Source organism: Mastigoproctus giganteus, chromosome 12 (assembly GCF_048544385.1).
Source record: "Mastigoproctus giganteus isolate SK-2022 chromosome 12, ASM4854438v1, whole genome shotgun sequence".
Lineage (NCBI taxonomy): Eukaryota > Metazoa > Arthropoda > Arachnida > Uropygi > Thelyphonidae > Mastigoproctus > Mastigoproctus giganteus.
Window position 1 is genome coordinate 41,409,967 of NC_143586.1, and position 22,009 is coordinate 41,431,975.

Consider the following 22,009-nt stretch of genomic DNA (forward strand, 5'->3'; position numbering starts at 1 on the left):
CTATTATACATTTTTGCATGGTTGTAGCAGAAAGAGCATTGAAGCAGAATGTACAAAATAATTTCACATTGTTCCAGAGTCCCAAGAATAGTGAAAAATAAGAATTAGTATCTATGCAATAATTAGTTAGGGTTCAAGTATTTGAACATGAATTGCAATAAGCATCTAACTTTTATGATTTTTACAAGAAGCTTCCCTTTTTTTTGTGTGTGAATTTTGTTACTGTCTTGCCAGCATAGACCTGTCATGTTATGGAAGTTATGGTCAATAATAAATACAACCACAAATTAGCTGCTGATATGGTGTCTTTCCCAATAACACATTTTTGCAACAGTGAAGAGTTTCATGAAAACATGGCTTTCAGACACCAACTTCTCTCCAAAGTAAACCAAAACTAAAACCAGCAATCTTCTGTGCTGAGCTCATATAATTTTGGCTTGCTTCTGCTCTGCAAATAAATACTTTTTCATTTTCTTATGAAAACCCCAAACACAAAAGGTATTAGAACTTATAGTACTTAGTACCATGCATGGATTGAAAGGTGAGGAGACTGAAGATACTTGTTGAGATCAGACTTGAATTTCCATTGATTGAAGCTGGAGGGAGGCCAGAGTGAGGATCATCTTTGATGAACAGGTGACCTCCTTTAAACTTTGTGAACCACTGAGAAGTCTTCAATCAACATGTAGTACCTTCTCTGAAAGTTGTTTTTAACATTTCATGGGTTTCTGTTATTCCTCTAGTTCCTCTAAATATATGTAGAAAATAAGTAATGTGATTTTTTTTTCATTTGAGTTTGGTTTTTCATTTGTAAAGAACAGGACAGAATTCAGATTATCCATGTCAATAAAATATTGCACATTTTGATTTTAAAATGCACGAAACTATGTCTTACCGTTCCCTTAAACCTCCTTCCCAACAACCATGATTGTTTTGGCATGTATCCCAAATATAAGGAAGTACTAAAAAAAGTTGATCTACTTAGCTGTGAAAAATGCAAGATTTCACTTCTAAAAATCCTATCCCTCTCAAAAAAGAATGAATCCTGTTGGGCTGCTGTTTTCCAGTGGATTACATATATTTCTCATGGATATAATTTTTCCATTTTATCCCTGAAAAATTACGTCCACGAGAACAATAAGTGCTTATCCATAAGTGCTATCACTGCTTGTTGTAATGATGATTCTCCATGAACCAAGTCTGGACTTGCAAGGTCAGAGGAAGTAAGGTTTGAATCCACACTGCTTCAAAGAAGCAGTTGACGTCTGAATGTGACTTATGAATCAGTATATTCTTGGTGGCAGCAGAACACTAAAGCTTTCCACGTCAATATTTCTTTATGGAATCGTGCAAATCTGTGTAATGCGGAAATAAAAATTTTCATTGTAGTATACGGTCTTGTGGAGCAAGTAGTCAACAAGAAGAATTCCCACTGAAACTCAGAAAAACATGCTATGGACTTTCAGCAGCCTGTTGATCCTTGAATTTCTGATGGGTTTCTTTTTTTTAATGTAGGGATTCTTGCTTGGTTTCTGAATTGCAGTGATAGATTTCATCATTAGGCACTAATCTGAATGTATAGGTTTCTTCAGCTTTAAAAATGTTTAAATTTTTTTGTGAAACTGATGTCTAGTTCTCTTTATGAAATAGTCAACATCTTAGGGACCCATTGAGTACAAACCATCGACCCTGAGTTTATCATAGAGTATGCACAAAACACTTCTGATATGTAAGTTTTTTTAGATTGTCTGTACAACCTTCAGTCTTTCTTTCATTATTGTCACCAGTTCACTTTTTCATACATTTCTGGTGATGTCAGAATCATATTCCACTGATCCCCCATCCCCATTTGAATCACTTGCTCCAGAACTTGACCAAAACTATGGCCAAGATCTTCCTTCATCATAAAGAGAAATCTTGGCCACATCCAATAAATCATCCTGTTATGAATTTTCTTGTGAGATTTGCCTTATGAGGAATTTAACAATTGTACTATACTGCAACTTCGGATTCACGATACCTAAAATTATTTTTGATAGTTTATTTTGCAATTAAACTGTAATAATTAATATGCTTTTAATAATAACAAAATTTGAAGATTCTTGTACATTTCTGTAGTTAGATAATTTTTTTGTTCTTTTTTTTTTTTTTTTTTCTTTTGCTATTCTTTTCTGCTGTTCATTGTTAGTAAACTTTAGGTACCTTACATTTCACAATTCAGAATAACATTGTTCTACTTATGAATTGAGTTTAGTAGGGTAAAATTATAGCTTTATTTATATACAGTTTATTGACTTGTCACATGACAGAATGTTCATAAATGAGTAGTTTTTCATGAGAAACAAATTCCTAGCCTACACAATTTTCTTTTTTAGAAAATTTATGGCATCCAGATTGTTATGAACTGCTAATTTATGACTAGCACTGCTTTAGTTTATACTAAAGCATTGCTAATCATAAATTAATATATTTTTTACACTTTTTGTTTACTAATCATAAATTAATTAGTTTTTTCACACTTTTGTTTTACTAAAATAATGAACATTTCTTGTATGTTGAACTTGGTGTGCTAACTTACTTTGTAATTTAAGATCATACATGGTATTAATATCTGTTAATATTATTCAATTTACTATCACTTGGATCAAACATCATTTTTTTTTTTTTTTAGGCAAACGATTATTTCGTCAATGGCTGTGTACACCCCTCTGTCATCCTACTGCAATTAGGGACAGATTAGATGCAGTGGAGGATTTCCAACAGATTCCAGAAATCATAGCAAACATTACTCCACTTTTAAAGAAACTTCCTGATCTTGAAAGGCTCTTGAGCAAGTAATTAACTGATATGTAATGATTTCTTATGCTTATGAGCAGTTGTTATGTCACATTAATATATGTATTTTTCCTTACAGTTCTTGTTTTTCTCTCTTATAGGATTCATACCCAAGGATCATTGAGGCGTAGTAAAAATCATCCAGATAGTCGAGCTGTTTTTTATGAAGATGAAATCTACAGTAAAAGGAAAATAGGCGATTTTCTAGCTACTCTTGAGGGTTTTAAAACAGCACTTGAGGTTATAGACCAATTTTCTAAAGTTGCCAAGGAATTTCAGTAAGAGTTAATGTTTTGGGATTACTTTTTATTATCATTATCTGTTAGATTAATTATTTTGACATATTCCCAGAAAATTTTACTGTAAATATGTATATAGTAAAATTGCCTCTAATTATTTTATACAACTAAATTTTCAGTATCGTGGGTTATTATCAGAAATATCAACCATCCAAACCAGTGGAGTAACAGATAGCTGCTACCACCACCAACATATACGATTCATATCATCAGTTTATTTTAAATCAGTTAACAATTTCAACAATAAAGCAAATTTATTATTTCAGCTAATAAAGAAGGCTAGACTTGCTGTAATTTAACAATGTGGCAAAGTGTTATTGTTTGTTCTTTTAAAACCATTGAAGCTTTTTTGAAATACCATATAATGAGTTATTTGAAGTTTGCACTCTGTTTTACTGTAGTTTATATAAATCATGTTGGAAGTTTTGAGATTTGAGAGCAATAAGGAAAATTTAAAGTTTAGACTAAATAACCAAATGGAACAGCTTTATAATTTTATATGTCTAGGAACAGTCTTTATTGAAGATAGAAAATTAGACATGAAAATAAATAATGGACTATATAAAGCATGAAGTGTAAAAAGAAAAATTAGCCAAAAGACAAATTCAGTTGTTTATAACAGTTTTGGAGCCTACTAGAACCTCTCACTAACTGTGAGGAGATACGTTCCAGGAAATTACTGTTTGGCAAAATCACAGTTTCTAACCTATGGTTCCACATAGAAAATAAGGAGTTAGAAGGGAAAACAAATATGCCAATAAAATATATGAAAACATAACACACACACAGTAAATATCATTTTCAATTTAAGCAACATAAATATGATAATTTATCACAGCATTTCTCAACCTTTTAGTTGTTGCGGCACACTTTTAAAGACACTAAAAAAAAAAAAAAAAAAATTTTGAGGCGCCTCCGTAGCCAGGTGGGAAGGAGCAGCAGTGCATAGCACACGCTTCTTGATTAGACCGGGGTTCGAGCCCGCCACCACCAAATACGGAGGATGCGGAAAGGTCAGGGAATGACCACCGCATATCTCGGAGCAATATGGCCTTAGTTGCTAATGCTCCTAAAAACTAAAATAACAACAACAACTAAAATTTTGCAGCACACTTTTAAAGATGCTAAAATTTTGTGGCACACTACAATCACTATTATACTCATATATATAATATATATGTACATATATTCACAAACTGTCAAGTTATTTCTATTGGGTATATTTAATAATACACTTATTATTTGTTTTTAATGCTTTCAATGTTCTTTTCTGAACATACATGAATTGTATAAAATTTAAAATAAAATAAATTACTGTATTTAAAAGAACATACATGAAATTTAAAAGAATATGTAAAAAATTAACATATTTAAATATAAAAACAAACAAATATACAATTATAACATTTTAACCAGTGAGACGGTGGGTTTGATGGAAGCACACAATTTTTTAATAAGAGGATTTATTGTGGATAGGATTACTGTCAGCTCTTCTACCGACTTTAGTCTCTCTCTCTATTTAATCTCGTTTAAAGCGGAAAACCGTGTTTCGCAGTAGGAAATGGAAAATGGCAATAAAATTCTAATTGTCTTTTCCGAAATTCATGGATATTCATTTTGAATTTTGCTAATATTAGCGCTGTGAATTTCCAGCGACTGGTCACCACGAATCTCAAAGAATTCTTCTTCCTCTTGCAGATTAAGTTCTAACATCAGAGGATTTCTTGTTGCAAATGGGTCTCTCTTACCCACAAATATTTTTTGGTATCAAGGGATGGAAAGCAGTGCTCAATTTTTGTCTTTAACAGCTCTAATGTTTTGCTTATTACATCAATTATTTTAGTATAATTCGTTTTGGCAGTCAAGGAAAATATTTCTAAATTTTTTCATTTACATATTTTTTCCATATACTCAACTTTTCTTTAAAGGCGAACAACTTGTCAGTACAAGTGAGTAAATTTTCCTGTGGGCCTTGCATATTGATATTTAATTCATTAAGCTGCGTGAATAAATCCGCTAGAAAAGCTAATTTACAGCACCAAATTTCATCACTTAAATAATCACAAAATTTTGATTGCTCCAGTGAAAACAATGAGCATTTCCTCACGCAACTCGTCCATCGCATAAGTACATTTCCTTTTGATAGCATCAAACCTCAGTATGCATCATTAAAGAAAAGTGATGCAGACCCCAGTTCCTTGCATAATTTTTTGAAAATACATATTTTTTGTGGTCGACTTTTGATATAATTGACCATTTTAACTGCTTGCTGAAGTACAAGTTTTAAATTGGGTATGACTGTCTCTGCTACTAGAATTTCTCTGTCTAAAACAGTGTGTTGTAATATTAATATTTTAATTGTGTCATTTTACTAAGTTTACAAATCCTTTTAGTGCTCCTGTCATCGTGGAGCACTCGGTACAAATGCCAATACACGATTTCCATGATATACCACACTTTTGTAAATAATTATTCATTACTTTAAAAATATCTTGGCCGGTTGTTCTTTCATTGAGTTCATTACAACAACAACAGCAAAAACAACAACATAAACATAATAATAATAATAATTGTATAGTTTTTGATAAACCTGACAAATGCTATTAATTGGGCTTTCCCACTAATATCTGTGGAATTATCTACTTGCAATGCAAACAGTCGCCCAAAATTATTAATATTTCGAACAACTTGTTATTCAGTATCATCAGACAGTTCTTTTATTCGCCTGCCAATTGTGCTGTTCGAAAGTGGTACAGTTATTATTCTTTTTTCAGTTTCCTCTCCCAAAATACTTTTCATGATCACCTGGAATGCTGGTAAAATCAGACTTTCTGCAACCAGTGAGATTTCTTTCTTCTTTTTTTTTTTTTTTTCCCACCAGTTCGGCTACTAAATAGCTGGCTTCTTGCACTTTATGTGATATTTTAGCCATATTATAAAATTCCGTACCTTGGCCATCAGTCTTTCAAAAACTCCACAGTTTTGGATGATAAATTCTCATGTTTCATAGAAAAATGATGTTGCAATTTACTCGGCACCATTGATACAGTTGACAATTTTAAACCACATGCCACACAAAGGTTGAGGACAATCTTGGGTACCAGCATATGAAAATCCCATCCTCAAATAATCATCATCATATTTACGATAATATGTCTTCTTCTTTGTTGATGGTTACTCGTTTTTGTCCTTTTTGTCCAAGCTCATTGTTATCAATTTGCCTCTTTTGATTTCCTTTCACTAAAAATTTATCCGTCGCTAATAATTTCTAAACAAAATGATTGGCTTGTTATAAACTTCTAGAATGTACTATTACAGTTAATTTAAAATACCTGTTCTATACAAATTAACTGAATATGACATTTTAGAGACATAAAAACACAAAGGAAATTTCTTATTATCCTGCTTACAAGTTGCACTTATACAACTGCAGGGTGCCTGGGAGAGACCCTCAAGTGATAAGAATGGTCAAATAAAGGTGAACAGATCTACTTCTAGGGATCAAAATGTGAATAAAGAATTAAAGGTGAACAGATCTAGTACTAGGAATCAAAATGTGACATCACATTGACAGCTGGAAGGGGCTGGGATTCTGTGCAGCGCAAATAAACAGATTTTTATTTCAATTAATTTTTATTATAAAACTTGGATTTATTATTATTTTTTTTATTTGCATTTTCTGCGGCACACTGGTCTATCAAGTACTTTATCTTCTGTTCCAATTACTCTTGCTCTTTCCACATGTTTACTTTCAGCACTTATTGGAAATTTTAAGGTCATAATAAAGAATAGCATGTTAGTTTATAACAAACACAGTAATCTTCAAACTGACACTTGTTATAAAGAAAAGTCTGAAACGTGGGGGGGGGGGGAATAAGTATTAGTGAAAAATAGGATTATTAATAGTAAATGGTGCAAAGAAGGAAGTCTTTACAGCATCAGCCAAAAAAATAAAATAAAAATACTACTCCTCATTTATTCATCTCCTCTAATTTTCTCTTTCTTCCTTTATTCAAACTACCCACTTCCACAAGAGCAGATGGAAGCTTGTTCCAAAAATCAACCAGTCTCTCTCTCTCTCTCTCTCTCTCTGAAAGCAAATTTTTGCATATCTATCCTCTAACAATCCTTTTTCAATTTAAATTTTTGTCCCTTGTATGTCGTTCAAGAAAGAGTATGGGTGCCATCAATTTTCAGTTTACTCAATCCATTTAAAGTCTTAAACACTTCAGTCAGGTCTCCTCTCAGTCACCTAGTTTCCAGATGATTCAGTTCTGCAGAACTGCATCATCATCTGGAAACTTGCAAAGAAGAGCAATAATCTTGTTGCTCTTCTCTGCACTCATTCCAACAGGTCCACATACTTCTTAAAATGAGGCTTCCAGACCTGTATGTAGTACTCAAAATACAGCTTAATCATTGCCTTATGTGAGATAATCACTTCCTTGTCTCTTCTGACAAAATTATTTTATATCATTGATACAAAACACCAAGAGTCTGTCTGCATGGCTTAGAGAATAGCATATCATAAATTAGTGTGTTCTGGAATTACTGCCATCCATATTTAGTACCTCACATTTATCATTGTCAATTGCCATTTCTCAGCTTATCTGTCTAATTTTTCCTGTTCTTATTTCACTGGTATTCTCTGTCATTAATCACTCTGCCAACTTTCATATCATCTTTAAACTTAGACATTAAGCTATCCATGTCTTCATCAGTATCATTAATGAATATTGAAAAAGAATACAGGACTCAGCACCAAACTCCAAGGGACTGTCCTAATAACATTAGTTCAAGTTTAATTTTTTCTGCTCTAGTAGAGCAGTTCCCATTAATAACCAATCTGTTTTCTTCAACTCAACCATCCCTTTATCCATAACAGTAGCTTGCTCCATTGCCATATTTCATTAATTTGTCAAGCAGTCCTTTTCATGGAACAGTTCCAAAACTTATTTGAAATCTAAACATATAATGACAACTTGCATTCAGCTCTTTTGTTACTGTATCATAGTGGCTAAAAATATTGATCAGACAGGATCTCCTCTTAACAAAGCTCTGCTGTGATTGCTGTATTGCTACTTTCCTTTCAAGATGATCCTGCATTACTTCTTTGACCACTTGGCTTGATTGTTTGCCCTTTAAAAAGCCATGCTAACTGGTCTAATCACTCACTGCACCCTTTGATCCCCCCCTTCCCTTGTGAATAGGAGAGAATTGCACATCTACAATAGATAGGCACATCTCATGAATCCACGGATGCTCTTAGAATTATGGCTGAAGGTTTGTTTATCTATTTTGCTGCTTATTTTATTATGGTTAAAGTCTGGAATCCATTTAACCAATATAATTGAACTGATTCTGATATTACTTTTGGTGTCTCCTTTACTTTTAGCTTCAACAGTTTCTCTTTCATGTTCCTCTCAATTATCACAGAATCATTTAGCAACCAGTTATAACTTGGTATACTTACGCTGTCCCCATCCCTAAGGACTTCTTCATGCATGAATATAGATGCAAAATATTCATTTTATCAGTAATCTGAACAGGATCATCAATAGTTATGCCATCCATAACTATTTTATCAATGTGGTTTTTCTATTTTACTCTAGTGTTAAATAAGCAAAGGATTCTTTGCTACTTTTCTTTGCATTCTCATCCAAAGTCCTTGTAATCTGCCTTATCTTCTCTAACCTCCTTAATAACTTGGTTATAGACTAATTTATGTTTATAGCCTAAATTAGTCTGCAACCAAAATCAAGTTTCCATGTCCCCTAATAATTTATAACCATCCCACGCATTTCCTTCTTTGCCACTGTCTCATTAATTAATCTGACATCTATTTAGGTCTTAATCTTGAGCATTAGCATTAGTTGAGGCATATGATGCAAGAAAGCAAGCTTATACAGCATCAACAACAAAAAAAAAAAAATCCTTCCCATTTTGCCATCCGGTTAACTTCCATAACAACAGATGAAAGTCTGTTCCAGCAATCAACTACCCGCTGGCTAAAGGCACACTTCCGCACATCTATTCTACAACTGTCTTTCCTCAATTTGAATCTATGCCCCCCTCAGGTTCTTAGTCTGAGCAAGCAGAAGTATCTCGTCAGCATTGCGCTTGCTCAAACCATTCAAGGCCTTATACACCTCAATCAGATCACCTCGCAGGTGCCTAGTCTCCAGATGCTGCAACTTGCAGAACTTAAGCCTTTCTTCATAAGCTCATCCCTTTGTTCCTCTTACCAATCTTGATGCCCTTCTCTGTACTTATTCTAGCAACTCTACATTCTTCTTCATTTTAGGAAGAATGTAGCAACTCTACATTCTTCCTAAAATGAGGCCTCCAGACCTGTACACACTACTGAAGGTGTGGCCTGACCATTGCCTTATACAAAGGTATAATCACCTCCTTGTCTCTGCTAGCAAAATTCCTGTATATCATTGACAAAACTCCATGACCTGCTCTGGCAGCCCATCTGCACTGCTCAGAGAACTTAGTCTAAGAGAACATATCTCTTAGTTGGCAGAAAAAGCTAAGTAGCTTCTACAGTTACTTCCCTGAATGCTTTCCATTTAGTATTTGCAGTTTGTAACATTATCAGTATATCTTATTGAAAAGAATTTAAAAATTCTTAATCTAAGACTATTGTAGTCACCTTTATGAAAGCAAAATTCCTTTACTTTGTCTATGACAATAATTTTATCTTGAAGTAAATCCCACATTGGTACTCTTATCAATGCCAACTAGTGGTTCCTTAATCTTGAAATTTTTAATGTATGAAGAATCACTGCTGATAATCAGATCAAATTACATTATCCAGACCATAGGTATTATAATAGGTATGGTTGTTGATGATAAGGAAAAATGTTAATTTTAGGATTCTTTTTGCAAAAAGTGTTTAATTTTTCTCTTGTAGGAACTTAGGTTAAAATTTGAATATCTATTTTTATATTCTCATCTGTTTAGTTTTTCAAGTATTTAAAAATTTATTTTTACTGATGAAATTAAGCAAAACTTCTGTCTGATTTAGTCTGCTCTTTTTACTTATTGATAAGGAACCATAGTACAAATTTGTATATAGTGTCATTCATTGTGTTTCTTTACATCTAAGTAGCATATCAGTAGCTTATTAGATATCATAACAATATGGCAGCTTATTAGATAGATAAGCACAAAATTACATTATATTTTAGCATGATTTCTGTTGTGTTTAGAACTCCTTGGGGTGTTGACAAAAAACCTCCTAATGAGAATAAGTCCTATAAATTTAGAACATTCAAGATCAACAAAGGAATTCTTATCCTCTTTTTCCCCATCTTGCCTCTTTTTTTTTTTTTTTTTTCTTACCTTTGAAACTACATATATACTCTCCTTAGTAGCATGGTGTTTCTCTCTGTAAAATGCCAATAAAAAGATACAAAAGTGACAACTAACCCAACTAGTGAGTCACCAGCATTAAATATTTTCCTGCAGGGTCATTCAGACCATACTACTGCCAGGTTAAAGTTCATTTTAGTTGTATTTTTATTTTTTTAAATATTGAGGCTAATATTTATTATCTTTAATGCAGATTTCTAAGTTATTTCATTTTTTCACTTTCTGTCTAGGATTACTAGAATTAAAGTAGATGCGATTGGATTTGTGGATGTGCTATACCAGTGGTGGTACATGCCACAAGCAGCATGCATAGAAAAATATATGGACATATGGTCACCTATAAATAAGTTGTTACAAAAAAAAGTTTTTTTTTTTTTATTTGAAGATAAACATGTAACACTCTTAGCCACACTAATGGTAAAAAGTGTAAGTGTAATAACTGTGTGCAGAATTACACTGCAAGAAAGTTCTCATTAAGAACTCAAGTATTGTTGCCTTTTTTATAATAGCAATAAAGATTATTTACTAATTTTAGTTGTATTTTTTTGCATGTGGAGATTATTTTTGGTTTATTTTGGGATGTAAAACTTCATCACTGCTCTATGCCAATACTGTGACTTTTATTTTAACTCTGAATAAATAGTAGCGAAGTCCATTTTATTTTTTAAAATCAGCATATAAAAATAAACTGTTGACATTTTCTTTAGGTCTTCAACTCTTCAAAAATGTGTCACATTTTTGGCTGATGGAGGACAATTTCCAGATCTTAAAGATGCTTTGCAATTTTTTGATGTAAGAAACTGTTTCTTTTCTTTTCTCCCCAATTCCTTTTTTTAAATCATCAAAGTGCATTAATTTATAACTTGTAAAAATATTATTACATAATATTAATTTTGCCTCAATCAGCAGAAGAAGAAGAAGAAAAAATTACCAAAATGTTATAAAAGATTCCAAGGAATATGATTTGGTTATTATGATAATAGTGATTAATCGAATTACCTGGCTTAATTAGCCACAATAACATACTGTAAATTTTTAGTTCATTATAACCGTATTGACAGTTTCAGGGGATAGCAGTTTGGTTGCCACGTGAATTTAAGGTTACTTCCTGTTATCAACTACAGGATTTTTTTAAATGAGTTAATTAGTTTCAATTTGAAATGGTAGAGTAAACTATTTTTTTTTTTTTTTTTTTTTTTTTTTTTTATTTACCCCACTGTGAAAAATAAATTACACTTTTTAAAACAATTTATATGTGTAAACTAGGCCTAAAGCCATTTTCCAGAGGTAGAGTATCTCTATAATTTTTTTTATCTTTTATTCTGATAAACATTTTGCTTTGTTTTTCACATCTAAGCAGCAGAAACTATTACTTTTATATTTTAATTTAATTAAGCATGGAATTTCTCTTTAATTTGAGCATTTTGTGGAAAAGTTGCACAAAATGCCTGATTTAGTTCATAATGCAAAAGTTATGAAGAATTCACAGAGGAAAAGTTAGTGTGATGATTTGAACTGTGAATAAATTTTAACTAATTGTGGCATGTTTTGGAGAAAAGAGGTGGAATTGCATATATTAGGTCAGAAGTTCAATTTCTGCTGTGTGCCTTATCTATAAATATTCTTCCTCCACCCACTAATATTTAGTAATATTGGTGGAGGTGTAGAGAGGACTTCTTTTTAAAGTCAAGGATAATTTCATTGGCGTGTGAAGTGATATAATATTAGGATACAAAGATTTAAAACAATAGTTCAATAAAGGAAAAGAGGAATAGAAATCAAGCATATCATCCCACTTTACTGTCTTCTAATGCCAAATAATACCAAGGCTGAGAATAGCCATAAGACATAGGCTCCATTGGAGAAGAGACCATCACTGAAATGTGGTTTGTGAGGTACTTTGAGAACAGCTAACATTTAACCATGTATTTTGAAAGGTTTTTTGGTGAGAAAAAAAAAATCAAGGGTATTAGGTGGAATTAGTGAAGACATTAGTAATGGCAAAAACCTCATCTGTGCAAAGTTGTTCTGTACAATTTCCTTGGAAAATGCTGAAATTCTGAGATTTATGAGGTGTTGTCAAAAAGTTCAGTGACTGAATTTATTCCTGAAATTGCAGCATTATAGCAAGTTGCAACATATTACAACATTGTTTGATGATATCATCTAGATGTAATCACAAACTGTCCATTTTTCTACAATCATTCTGAATTGGCATGTGTTAAATAAAGGTGTTTTTTGTGATACATTTGAAAATGAATGATTTTATTTGAGAACCAAATTTGCCAAATTTTGCTTCAAATTAGGGAGAAGGTTTGGAGAACATGCTGTGCTTTCAAAGACTTCAGTGATTCACAAAGTTTAAACAGGGGCCCTTGTTCATGATCTGCTCAGGAGTGATCACTTAACTATTTGCAAAGTTCCTAGTGATACTGGTGTTTCTTCTGGGTTATGTCAATCAATTTTAAAATGAGGTTCACAAAATTTGGGAATTCAGCATATTTCAGCCAAGTTTCTGCCTTGGATCTTTGTCAACGTCCTGCTGACCTACACTTTTCCTTCCATCATTAATAGTGATGAATTGTGGATATTTAGCCATGATTCAGAAACAATGGCCCCTCTCAGTGGAAGACTCAGTTTTCTCCAAGGCTCAAAAAAAAAGCAAGACAATCTCAATCAGTTGTGAAGGTCATGCTTATATTTTTTGACTCACTTATGGGATGCATTATTAATTATGAATTTTTTCTACATGTTCAGACAGCAAACCAGAAATACTATAAAATAGTTCTACAGTACATACTGAGCAATCAGTGTTCTAAACAGCATTCATTGCCCAATACTTTTCAGAGAAATTTTTCCGGAAAAGTGCACTTCAGGAAATTGTCATCTGCCTCATGACACTGCCTGGGCACATTCATTGCTTTCTATTCAAGAATTTCTTGTGAAAGGTCACAGTTATGCAATGACAAGAAATTATTCAGAATATGACACAGGAACTATTAGCAGTTTCAAAGGAAGCTTAATCAGGAATGTTGCAAGAAGTCCTGGAAGCATTGTATACAGTTAAGGAAGAAATCCATCCAAATGGCCAATAAATTTCATTTCCCAATTAACAGTTCAGTCCCAGAACTTTTTGATTGCACTTTATCTTCATATCAATTCATTATATATATCTAATACAAATGAGAATTTGCAATTTGTTCGTGTAATATTTTTCTGCCTTGCACAAAAGAAATTTTAGTGGTAAGTTAGATTTTAAACCATGTATAGTAGAATGGAATTTTATCGAATTTCTGTTTAACAGGATGCATTTAACCACGAAAAAGCAAAGAAAGATGGCAAAATTATTCCCAGTAAAGGTAAGGTTAAAATCTTTCTCTAGCTATTGCTTAACTTTTTTATAAAAGAAAGGTATAAAATTTTCTTCATTTTGCTTAAAACTTATGGAACAAAACAGTTAAAACTTGCAAATATTTTTCCCTCAATAGGTGTTGATAAACAATATGATTTGGCCATGAAAGAAATTACAGAAAAGAAGAAAGAACTGGATGCTTATTTGGAAGCACAAAAAAAAATATTTGGCTGTAAGGTAAGTTTGTCATATGAAATATTTTATGGAACTGAAAAATGTTAGTCATAAGTTAAAATACTTACCAGTTAGACTTGGAAAAGTCTGTTACTATGTGGGAATTTCATATTTTTATACTTTTTGTTATGCTTTGAGTAAATATTGGTTGTTATATTTTTTTATGAAAAACAAACTTTACCTTTTTAAATTAAAAAAATTAATAGAAATAAAACTTTTGCATCTAAGACAACTAGCATTTGCTTTCTTTGCTTATTTTCTGGCTGGTTTACACTTCTCTATATTCTTACAAAAATGCTCTAAAATTTAAAACATTGCCACCATTATTTCTAAAGCTTTGTCTTACATGGTTATCACCAGATCTGTCTTCATCAGTGTTCAAGTTGTTACCTATCTCTCACCTTTTTTCTCCAAAATAGTCTATTTTCGGGTTATTTTATATGTAGAATTTTTCAGCACTTTTCATATGTAACACAAGAAGCATTTAAATTGTGTGGCTTCTAAAAACAAGCAGAGTTAGGTTGGAAAATAAAATAACAATGCATAATGCAAAATGTGCATGCAGTGCTTGTGCCTCTGATTAAAAATTTTAATTTTGTTTAATTTTAAAATGCAAATTTAAGATTTATTTTACTCTATAACATGTAACAGCTTAACTACAACAAAATTTGGATACAGCATTCTTGACCTTTTTGGAATTTTTTTTTCCAGAATTTTTTTTAAAAAATTATAAATTTATAATTCATAATGTTTTTTACAGATCATGGGGCTGTTGAGTTTTACAACTTGATCTGCCATCAAGTTAGCTCTGAGAATAAGCACTACTCGTAATTTAATATCTCTCAAGTATTAATTTATCACTTTTCAAATGAAAATTCATTAAAAAAAAATTCATTTGTTTATGAAAGAAAACACATCAGCTGTACTATATGAATTCTCAATAATAGGCACCTGGTAATGAATTAAAAACATACAGAGAAATAGAGTAAAAATACATTGAACTGCAAGATGCAGTTTCAGCAAAGTCACAAAATAACAAAATGAAATGGTTGCAGTGATATCATGAATAGGAGTCCTAGTGATGCTTGTATGACTAACGTATACGTTGGTTTGACTAATGTATGTGTTGCGTTGGACATATGATTTTGCTTTTATATGTTACATGTATATACTGTCCTACCGTTAATATCCGGACACTCCCCTGTTGATAGTTGGTCATGTCCTACCCAAGCACCATGTAATCACAACCTTCTGCCTCCTCCTCTTTCTCCTTTCCTTGCTTATCCTTCCTACTATGTATGAAGGCAGTTTGCCAGAGAATCTTATGGACTAGCCTCTTTCTGACTTAGGGATGAGAGAGGAGGCTTCCTTCTACTCATAGAAGGATGGTTATGTCTTCCTTGTAGTAAGGAAGACATGACCCATGACCACAGCCAGCTGAGAATCAGCTGGCTACTCTGCAGGTGACTGTTCCTGGCTGATTGCAAAGTGGCCAGACACACAGCACAAGTGTGCAATGTTTCCACTATAGGAAACATTGTACACACGACCGGCTGTGGTCTGACTACTCTATCCGCTCAAGAAATGAAGCGCCAGCTACAAATGAAGAGACAACTAAATATTCGAAATTAAAACTAAAGAGGTATGGAAGAAAATCGGCGACAGACTCACAAGCAAAGGAAAATCCAGACGAGGGAGAAAACGAATCAACAAGTGATTCCAACCACAAGGATAATAATACCCAAGCCTCTCCCCTTACTCAGAGTGCCCCACTATCAGGAACTCCTGTGGACCAAGTCATTTGCTATTAGAGGGACACTTGATGAATATTTGGGCAAGAAATCCAACAGAGTCACTGCTGCTATCCGCACTGACATTCTCACCATCTTCAGCAAAATGGAGACGGTAATCCTAAATCTCCATATTGAACATGAACGATTACAATCCAAACTGGAAGTTCTTTCGCAGGAAGGGGGAAATAAAATGCAACAATGCCCCCAACCTTTGCAGAGGCGTTGAGGAATGGCACGCCTGTTGCACCTAATAAACCTGACATTTCCCAGACCAAGAGGACAACACGAAAGCCAGAATCGCACATCATTTTGATTAAACCGGTAGAGGATGCACAGCTTGACACTAGTGAAGCCATCAAACAGACCCTGACAGCTAATTTAAAGGAGCAAATGAAGACTGTCAAGATTGGAGTATCCGGAAGACCAGCCACCCAGGCGTGGTGATAGAAACAGACACCAGGGAAGAGGCACAAACTATCCTTAACAATGCCAATATGACCAAATTTGGACTAAGGGCAGAAGCTCCCAAGAAAAAAGGGCCTTCAATTGTAGGAAAAAAGGGCCTTCAGGGCATCACCCCCGAAGAACTTGCAGAAGAAATTTACAGTAAAAACCTCAGCCTGCACTTACATGAAAATGCAGATGAAGATGATGTCACTCCAAAATACAAGACTAAATCAAAAACTCACTCTAACGTAAACTGGGTAATCCATCTCTCTACTAGAGCGTGGCAAATCCTAGGAAAGCAGCGCCGTATTTTTATTGGCTGGGGAAGCCACAGATTTAAAGAACATATTCCTGTCCCCAAATGCTATAAATGTCTTCGCTTTGGCCACACTTCGCACACGTGCAACCAGCGAGAGTCGACATGTGGCCACTGTGCCCAAAAAGGGCATGGATACAGGGACTGCCCAGCAAAAGATCAACCACCAACTTGTGCCAACTTTAAGGAAGCCAAGGCACCCCACCAGCACTCAATCAGGGATGGAAACTGTCCAGTATACCTAAAAGCTAAAAGTCTGTACCAAATGAGAATTAACTATGGATAGAGCCCCTTTAACCAATAACTACAAAGAAATAAGAATTGTCCAACAAAATGCACAGAGAGCTAGGGTGGGTAGCCGACCAGCTAAAAGTAAAAATAGAGGAAAATCAAATAGATGTGGTCTTACTTCAAGAACCCTATGTCCGCTCGGGGAGTGGTTACAGGATACTGCAATGTACAAAACAGTTTATTGCAGAACAGGGAACCCTTGGGCTGCAATAATAGTCATAAATCCAGATATCACTACCAAGATAACGCCACTCTGTACTGCAAACAGTGCCTGCACACAAATTATAACTCCGCTGGGTCCACTCTTCATGTTGTCCTTATATACCCATCCTGGAGAAGATATTTCCCCAGCAATCTCAACTATCCAGGCAGCTCTCCAACTTCTTTCAGGGGGGGGAAGTTGCTGCTAACCATGGACGCAAACTGCTGATCTGTGCTTTGGCACAGTCACACACCTGACAGGTCTGCTCATAGGAATGGTGCACGACTCGAAGATTTCTACCTCACAACAGGACTTCAAGTTATGAACCGCGCTGGTTCTCTCCACACCTATAGCAGCCACCTCTGGGAGAGCAACATTGACGTTACAGCGGTGACTCCAGATATTGCTGTCAAGCTCGCCAGATGGACTGTTCAAGAATCCTGGACTACATCGGACCGCAGAGCGATATCATTCTCCCTGGTTCACTCTCTGGAATGTACCCCTCCAGTCCCCAGAGATGTGATACATTATAACGTCAAGAAGACTGACTGGGAGCGCTTTCGAACTGAACTGTCAACAAGACCCCCTAAAGATATTCCACTCTCTGACACACTAACTCCGGATGACTGTGTGAAAAGCATTACCGCTACTATCAGAAGCGTCTGCGACCTTTCCATCCCATGCAGAAGGCCCTACAGGTATGCTGACCCCTTGGTCAAACCACCAGCTAGACGACCTAAGAAAAAGGGTCCACCATGCTAGGAAAATGCTCCAGTGGGCAAGGGTGACGATGTCCCCCCCCCCAAGAGATTACTGCAGCCCGGGAAGCTTACCGCACAGTCAGGAATGAATATACTAAAGAAATTTGCAAAAAAAACAAAAAGCAATCATGGCAAACTCTGGTGTCAACCTCCGGAAATGAGAACCCCTGGGGCATCGTTTTCAAAATTGGAACTAATAAATTACCACGTGGCGAGGTGTTTGATACAACACTGAAAATAGACGGTACTTCCACCTATACCTGGGAGGACACTATAAATAACATTTTTGATACCATTTACCCTGTTCAAGAGGCACCCTTGACTTGATAGCAACAAGAAATTATCAACCAGAATTTAAAATACCACACAGCAATGGTGGAGTCCCTGTTCACCGGTTTTGAGATGGACCTGGCAATTAACAAGATGAAAGACAGAAAAACACCAGGTGCAGACCTGCTGGAGGTAGAAGTTCTCAAAAAATTCGCTGAGGCCTGCCCAGCTATACTTCTAAGCCTACTGAATAAGTGTCTGGCAGAGGGCACCTTCCCAGCTTCATGGAAGACTGCAACTAATTCTGAAAAACTCGGACAAGTCACCACAGAACCCAGCCTCATATCGCCCGATTGCCTTACTCTCCGTGATGGCCAAACTACTGGAGCGTCTACTCTGAAAAACAATATGGCTTTAAAACAGGCTGCAGCACTGAAGACACTATCAACAATGTAATCACCCAAGCAATGCACTCCTCTTTCAAGTACTCTCTTGCTATATTGGTGGATTTTGCTGGAGCTTTCAGCCGCCTGTGGTGGCCCAGCATTGTTCGAAGACTTCGGCAATCAAGTGTTTCTAAAAATCTATATAACAGTTTGAAGTCTTATCTAAACAGAAAAGTATGAGTTACTAACAAATATCAGACAGTTACCAGATTCATCCACCGAGGATGTCCGCAGGGCTCTGTGCTTGGCCCGTTCCTCTAGTCTATTGTCTTGGACGAGTTCGTGGGCTTGGACCTTTAGGGGGGGCTGAGCCCTTGGCCTTTGCAGACGACCTTGTCCTGTTGGTGCATGCGGACACTAGGTCATCTTTGGAAATTATTGCAAATGCAGCGCTTGTGAAGCTCCAGAACTGGGCAGCCTTGCACAACCTTACCATCTTGGCAGAAAAAACAAATTCCATTCTCCTCAAGGGCAGACTAAAAATTAGAAGACCACCTACAATGAAATTAAACTTCACTCCCATCTGACTGTACACAGAGATTAAATACTTAGGTATTTACATTGACTCTGGTCTTACTTTCCAAAACCACCTGAAATATCTACCCACCAAAATCCGGCAGTATGCCGCCATGATCAGGAGGGTGAGCAGAGCCGACTGGGGGCTGAAGCATAAAGCTCTGACCCTCATATATAAAGCAGTATATGTCCCGATAGTTTGCTACAGTGCCTCCACCTGGTACAGACAAGCTACACTAGCAAAAAACAAACAAGCTTGATACAATTCTAAGGTTCATGCTGCTATCAATTAGTAGGGCATGCCACACTGTTAGCACCCCTGCCTTGCAAGTTCTAACAGGTTGTCAGCCACTCTACCTAGAAGTAGTCAGGCGAGGCCTATATTACCACCTTGGAAAGGAACACCAGCTGGATCTTGCAAATGACCCCAAGATAGAGAAGAAGAGAATCACCCAATACCTACAAGCGATATGGCAACAGAGCTGAGAAACCATGCAGGAAGGAGACATCATGAGATAATTCCTCCCAACTATAAACCATACTCACCCAGAGCCCCCCCTCCCTGGTTCTTGCCTGGTCTGCACATGACGTTTATTATCACTGGACACGGCCCCTTCCACCAGAAATTACAGCTATGGGGATTGAAATAGACCCACGGTGCCATTGTGGAGAAGAAGAGTTCTGGGGCATCTCATGTATGAGTGCCCTGCCTATGACAACAGTAGAATCAAATTTGTTACTGCAATTCAAAGGAATCCATGTAATCAAGAGTCCTTGCTGCTGCTCAGTGAAAACACATACAGGGCACTAACTGTGTATGCACAAGAAATCTTCACACTGAGGCGAGCCAAGATTGCTGAAATGAGAACAACATTGGATCATGCTGCCCAAGGCCTGAATCAGACTGCCGTGGGTTAGCTCCTTCTTTGCTAGAGGACATGCCCTGACAACTTGCTAATCCTTTAAGGGTAGGAACACCGCTGGTACCATTCTGTGCGGGATACTGCTGTAAACCCCTTATAGGGTAGGATCAGCCGGCACCTTTCTGGTGTTGGGATTGCTGGCAGTCTGGAGAACTCCTGATTGTGGGATACAGAGTCCACTGGCCTCTGGTGATCATGCATGGGCACCTGTCCCCTGCTACTTTAATTCCCACTCCCAGACCCCTATTTTCACCTCACAAAGAGTGGACTGCTCCTCAACTTCAGTTCGTCCTCCTTTTCCCTCTTTCTTTTCCTTCTAACTCGTACCCCTGTTCTATGTTTAACCCCCACCTTTTTTTTTTAACTTGGCCTCTGTCAGGAAGCTCAGGCAACCCTGGCAAAGGCTAGCCAGAGTATAATGGGCAGTCTGGCTCACCTCCCAGTGGTGGTGGCAGGCAATGTGGAATCCCACTAAGGGCTCTGAGGCCAAGCAGCCAGAGACACAACAACAAAACATAACACTACTCCGGGGGTTTCCCTGGTAAGGGTTATGGCATGCCATAACCCTTACCAGTCCGCCTCTGTCGATTGAGAAAAAATATGAAATTGTGAAATGCTTTGAGCGAAATGAAAGACCATTTGATATTGCACGTGCTACTGGCCTGAATGAAGCAATGCTGAGAATTACGAAGAATGCAGAGAAAATAAAAACAACTTTCATAGTAGGAACAACTCAAAGTGTAATTAAAATCCATTAGATCAAGACACAAAGAATTGGAAGAGATGGAACAGCTGTCATCTGTTTGGATAGAAAATCAAACAAAAAACAAGTTTGCTTACGATAGAAGCAAAAGCATTAGCAATATTTTATTACGTAATAGTCGTAATAAAATACTTAAGTATTTTATTATGATTATTTGTTGTGTTTGGTAATGTTTTCCTTACAGATGTGTGTTCAATCTTGGGTGGTCGGCACCTAACCCTATTTTTCCCATAGGGCCTGTTGTTTGTATTGCATGATTTTGCATAGCACGAGGGTTTCTAGGAACACAACTATCATGCTATACTGACTGTACACAATACAATGCAATTGAATATACCCTGTTTATCTAAGAATCTTACTTGCTATACTGACGTGTTCTAGCTTATAGAGAAACATTTCATGTGGGGCAAAATCAAATGCTTTGCTAAAGTAAAAATAAACAATGTCAGAATTTTTTCTTACATACAATTCATAGCTAACTAGATCAGTTACACATTATTTTCCCTTTACAAAGCTGTGCTCTGTTTCTTTTAGAATACCATTTCTGTCTAGATGTCCCTTTATTGCATTTATTGCTTCCATGATTTTTCACTACACTACATACTGGTAAAATGTTATGAAAAGTAATGCACATTCAGGTAATTTGGTTCCAAGGTATAGAATTTGCGTCTTTTATACTTTGTGACAGCAAAGTTAAGTCCTGTTTAGCTGTATTGGAAGACCTGCCTGGTTAAAGATTATTTAACTGACTTCCAGGTTTGAGCTGCCCATCTCTTAACGGTGACATATGAAGGGGCAAGGTCTCCCATGCTGAACCAGGTTTGAATTCAACTGCCAATCTCTTATCAGTAATATATGAAGCGACAAGGTCTGCTATGGAGGCTGTTCTGCAGATATTAGATTCTACTTTCACCCCCCTTAATTATTATAGGATATTAGTTTCATGAATTTTTAAACATTCCTGTCTGGTTAAGATTAGAACTTACAGGATACCTCTATACGGGTGTAGAACTCACACAATATGTTGTGTTATGACTTGGTCTTCTTTAACATACAACATATTGATAGCTTACTTGGTACATATAATGAAGGACAAAAACTGCTTTTTTTTTTTGTCTGTTAGAGATGTGAATTAACATTAATTTTAATCATATTTTTAATATTAATTATTTTGGTTCCTT

General features: G+C 35.7%; 1 protein-coding gene across 1 annotated transcript in view; it reads left to right on the top strand.

Annotated features, from left to right (window-relative positions):
- Msh6 (DNA mismatch repair protein Msh6) overlaps positions 1 to 22,009 on the top strand; it is a 212,424-nt gene that overhangs the window by 124,268 nt on the left and 66,147 nt on the right. The window contains exons 19-23 of the mRNA XM_090385739.1: positions 2,672 to 2,834; positions 2,937 to 3,113; positions 11,222 to 11,306; positions 13,819 to 13,873; positions 14,003 to 14,103. Coding sequence (XP_090241865.1) covers positions 2,672 to 2,834; positions 2,937 to 3,113; positions 11,222 to 11,306; positions 13,819 to 13,873; positions 14,003 to 14,103 — 581 coding nt within the window. The remainder of the gene's footprint in view (positions 1 to 2,671; positions 2,835 to 2,936; positions 3,114 to 11,221; positions 11,307 to 13,818; positions 13,874 to 14,002; positions 14,104 to 22,009) is intronic.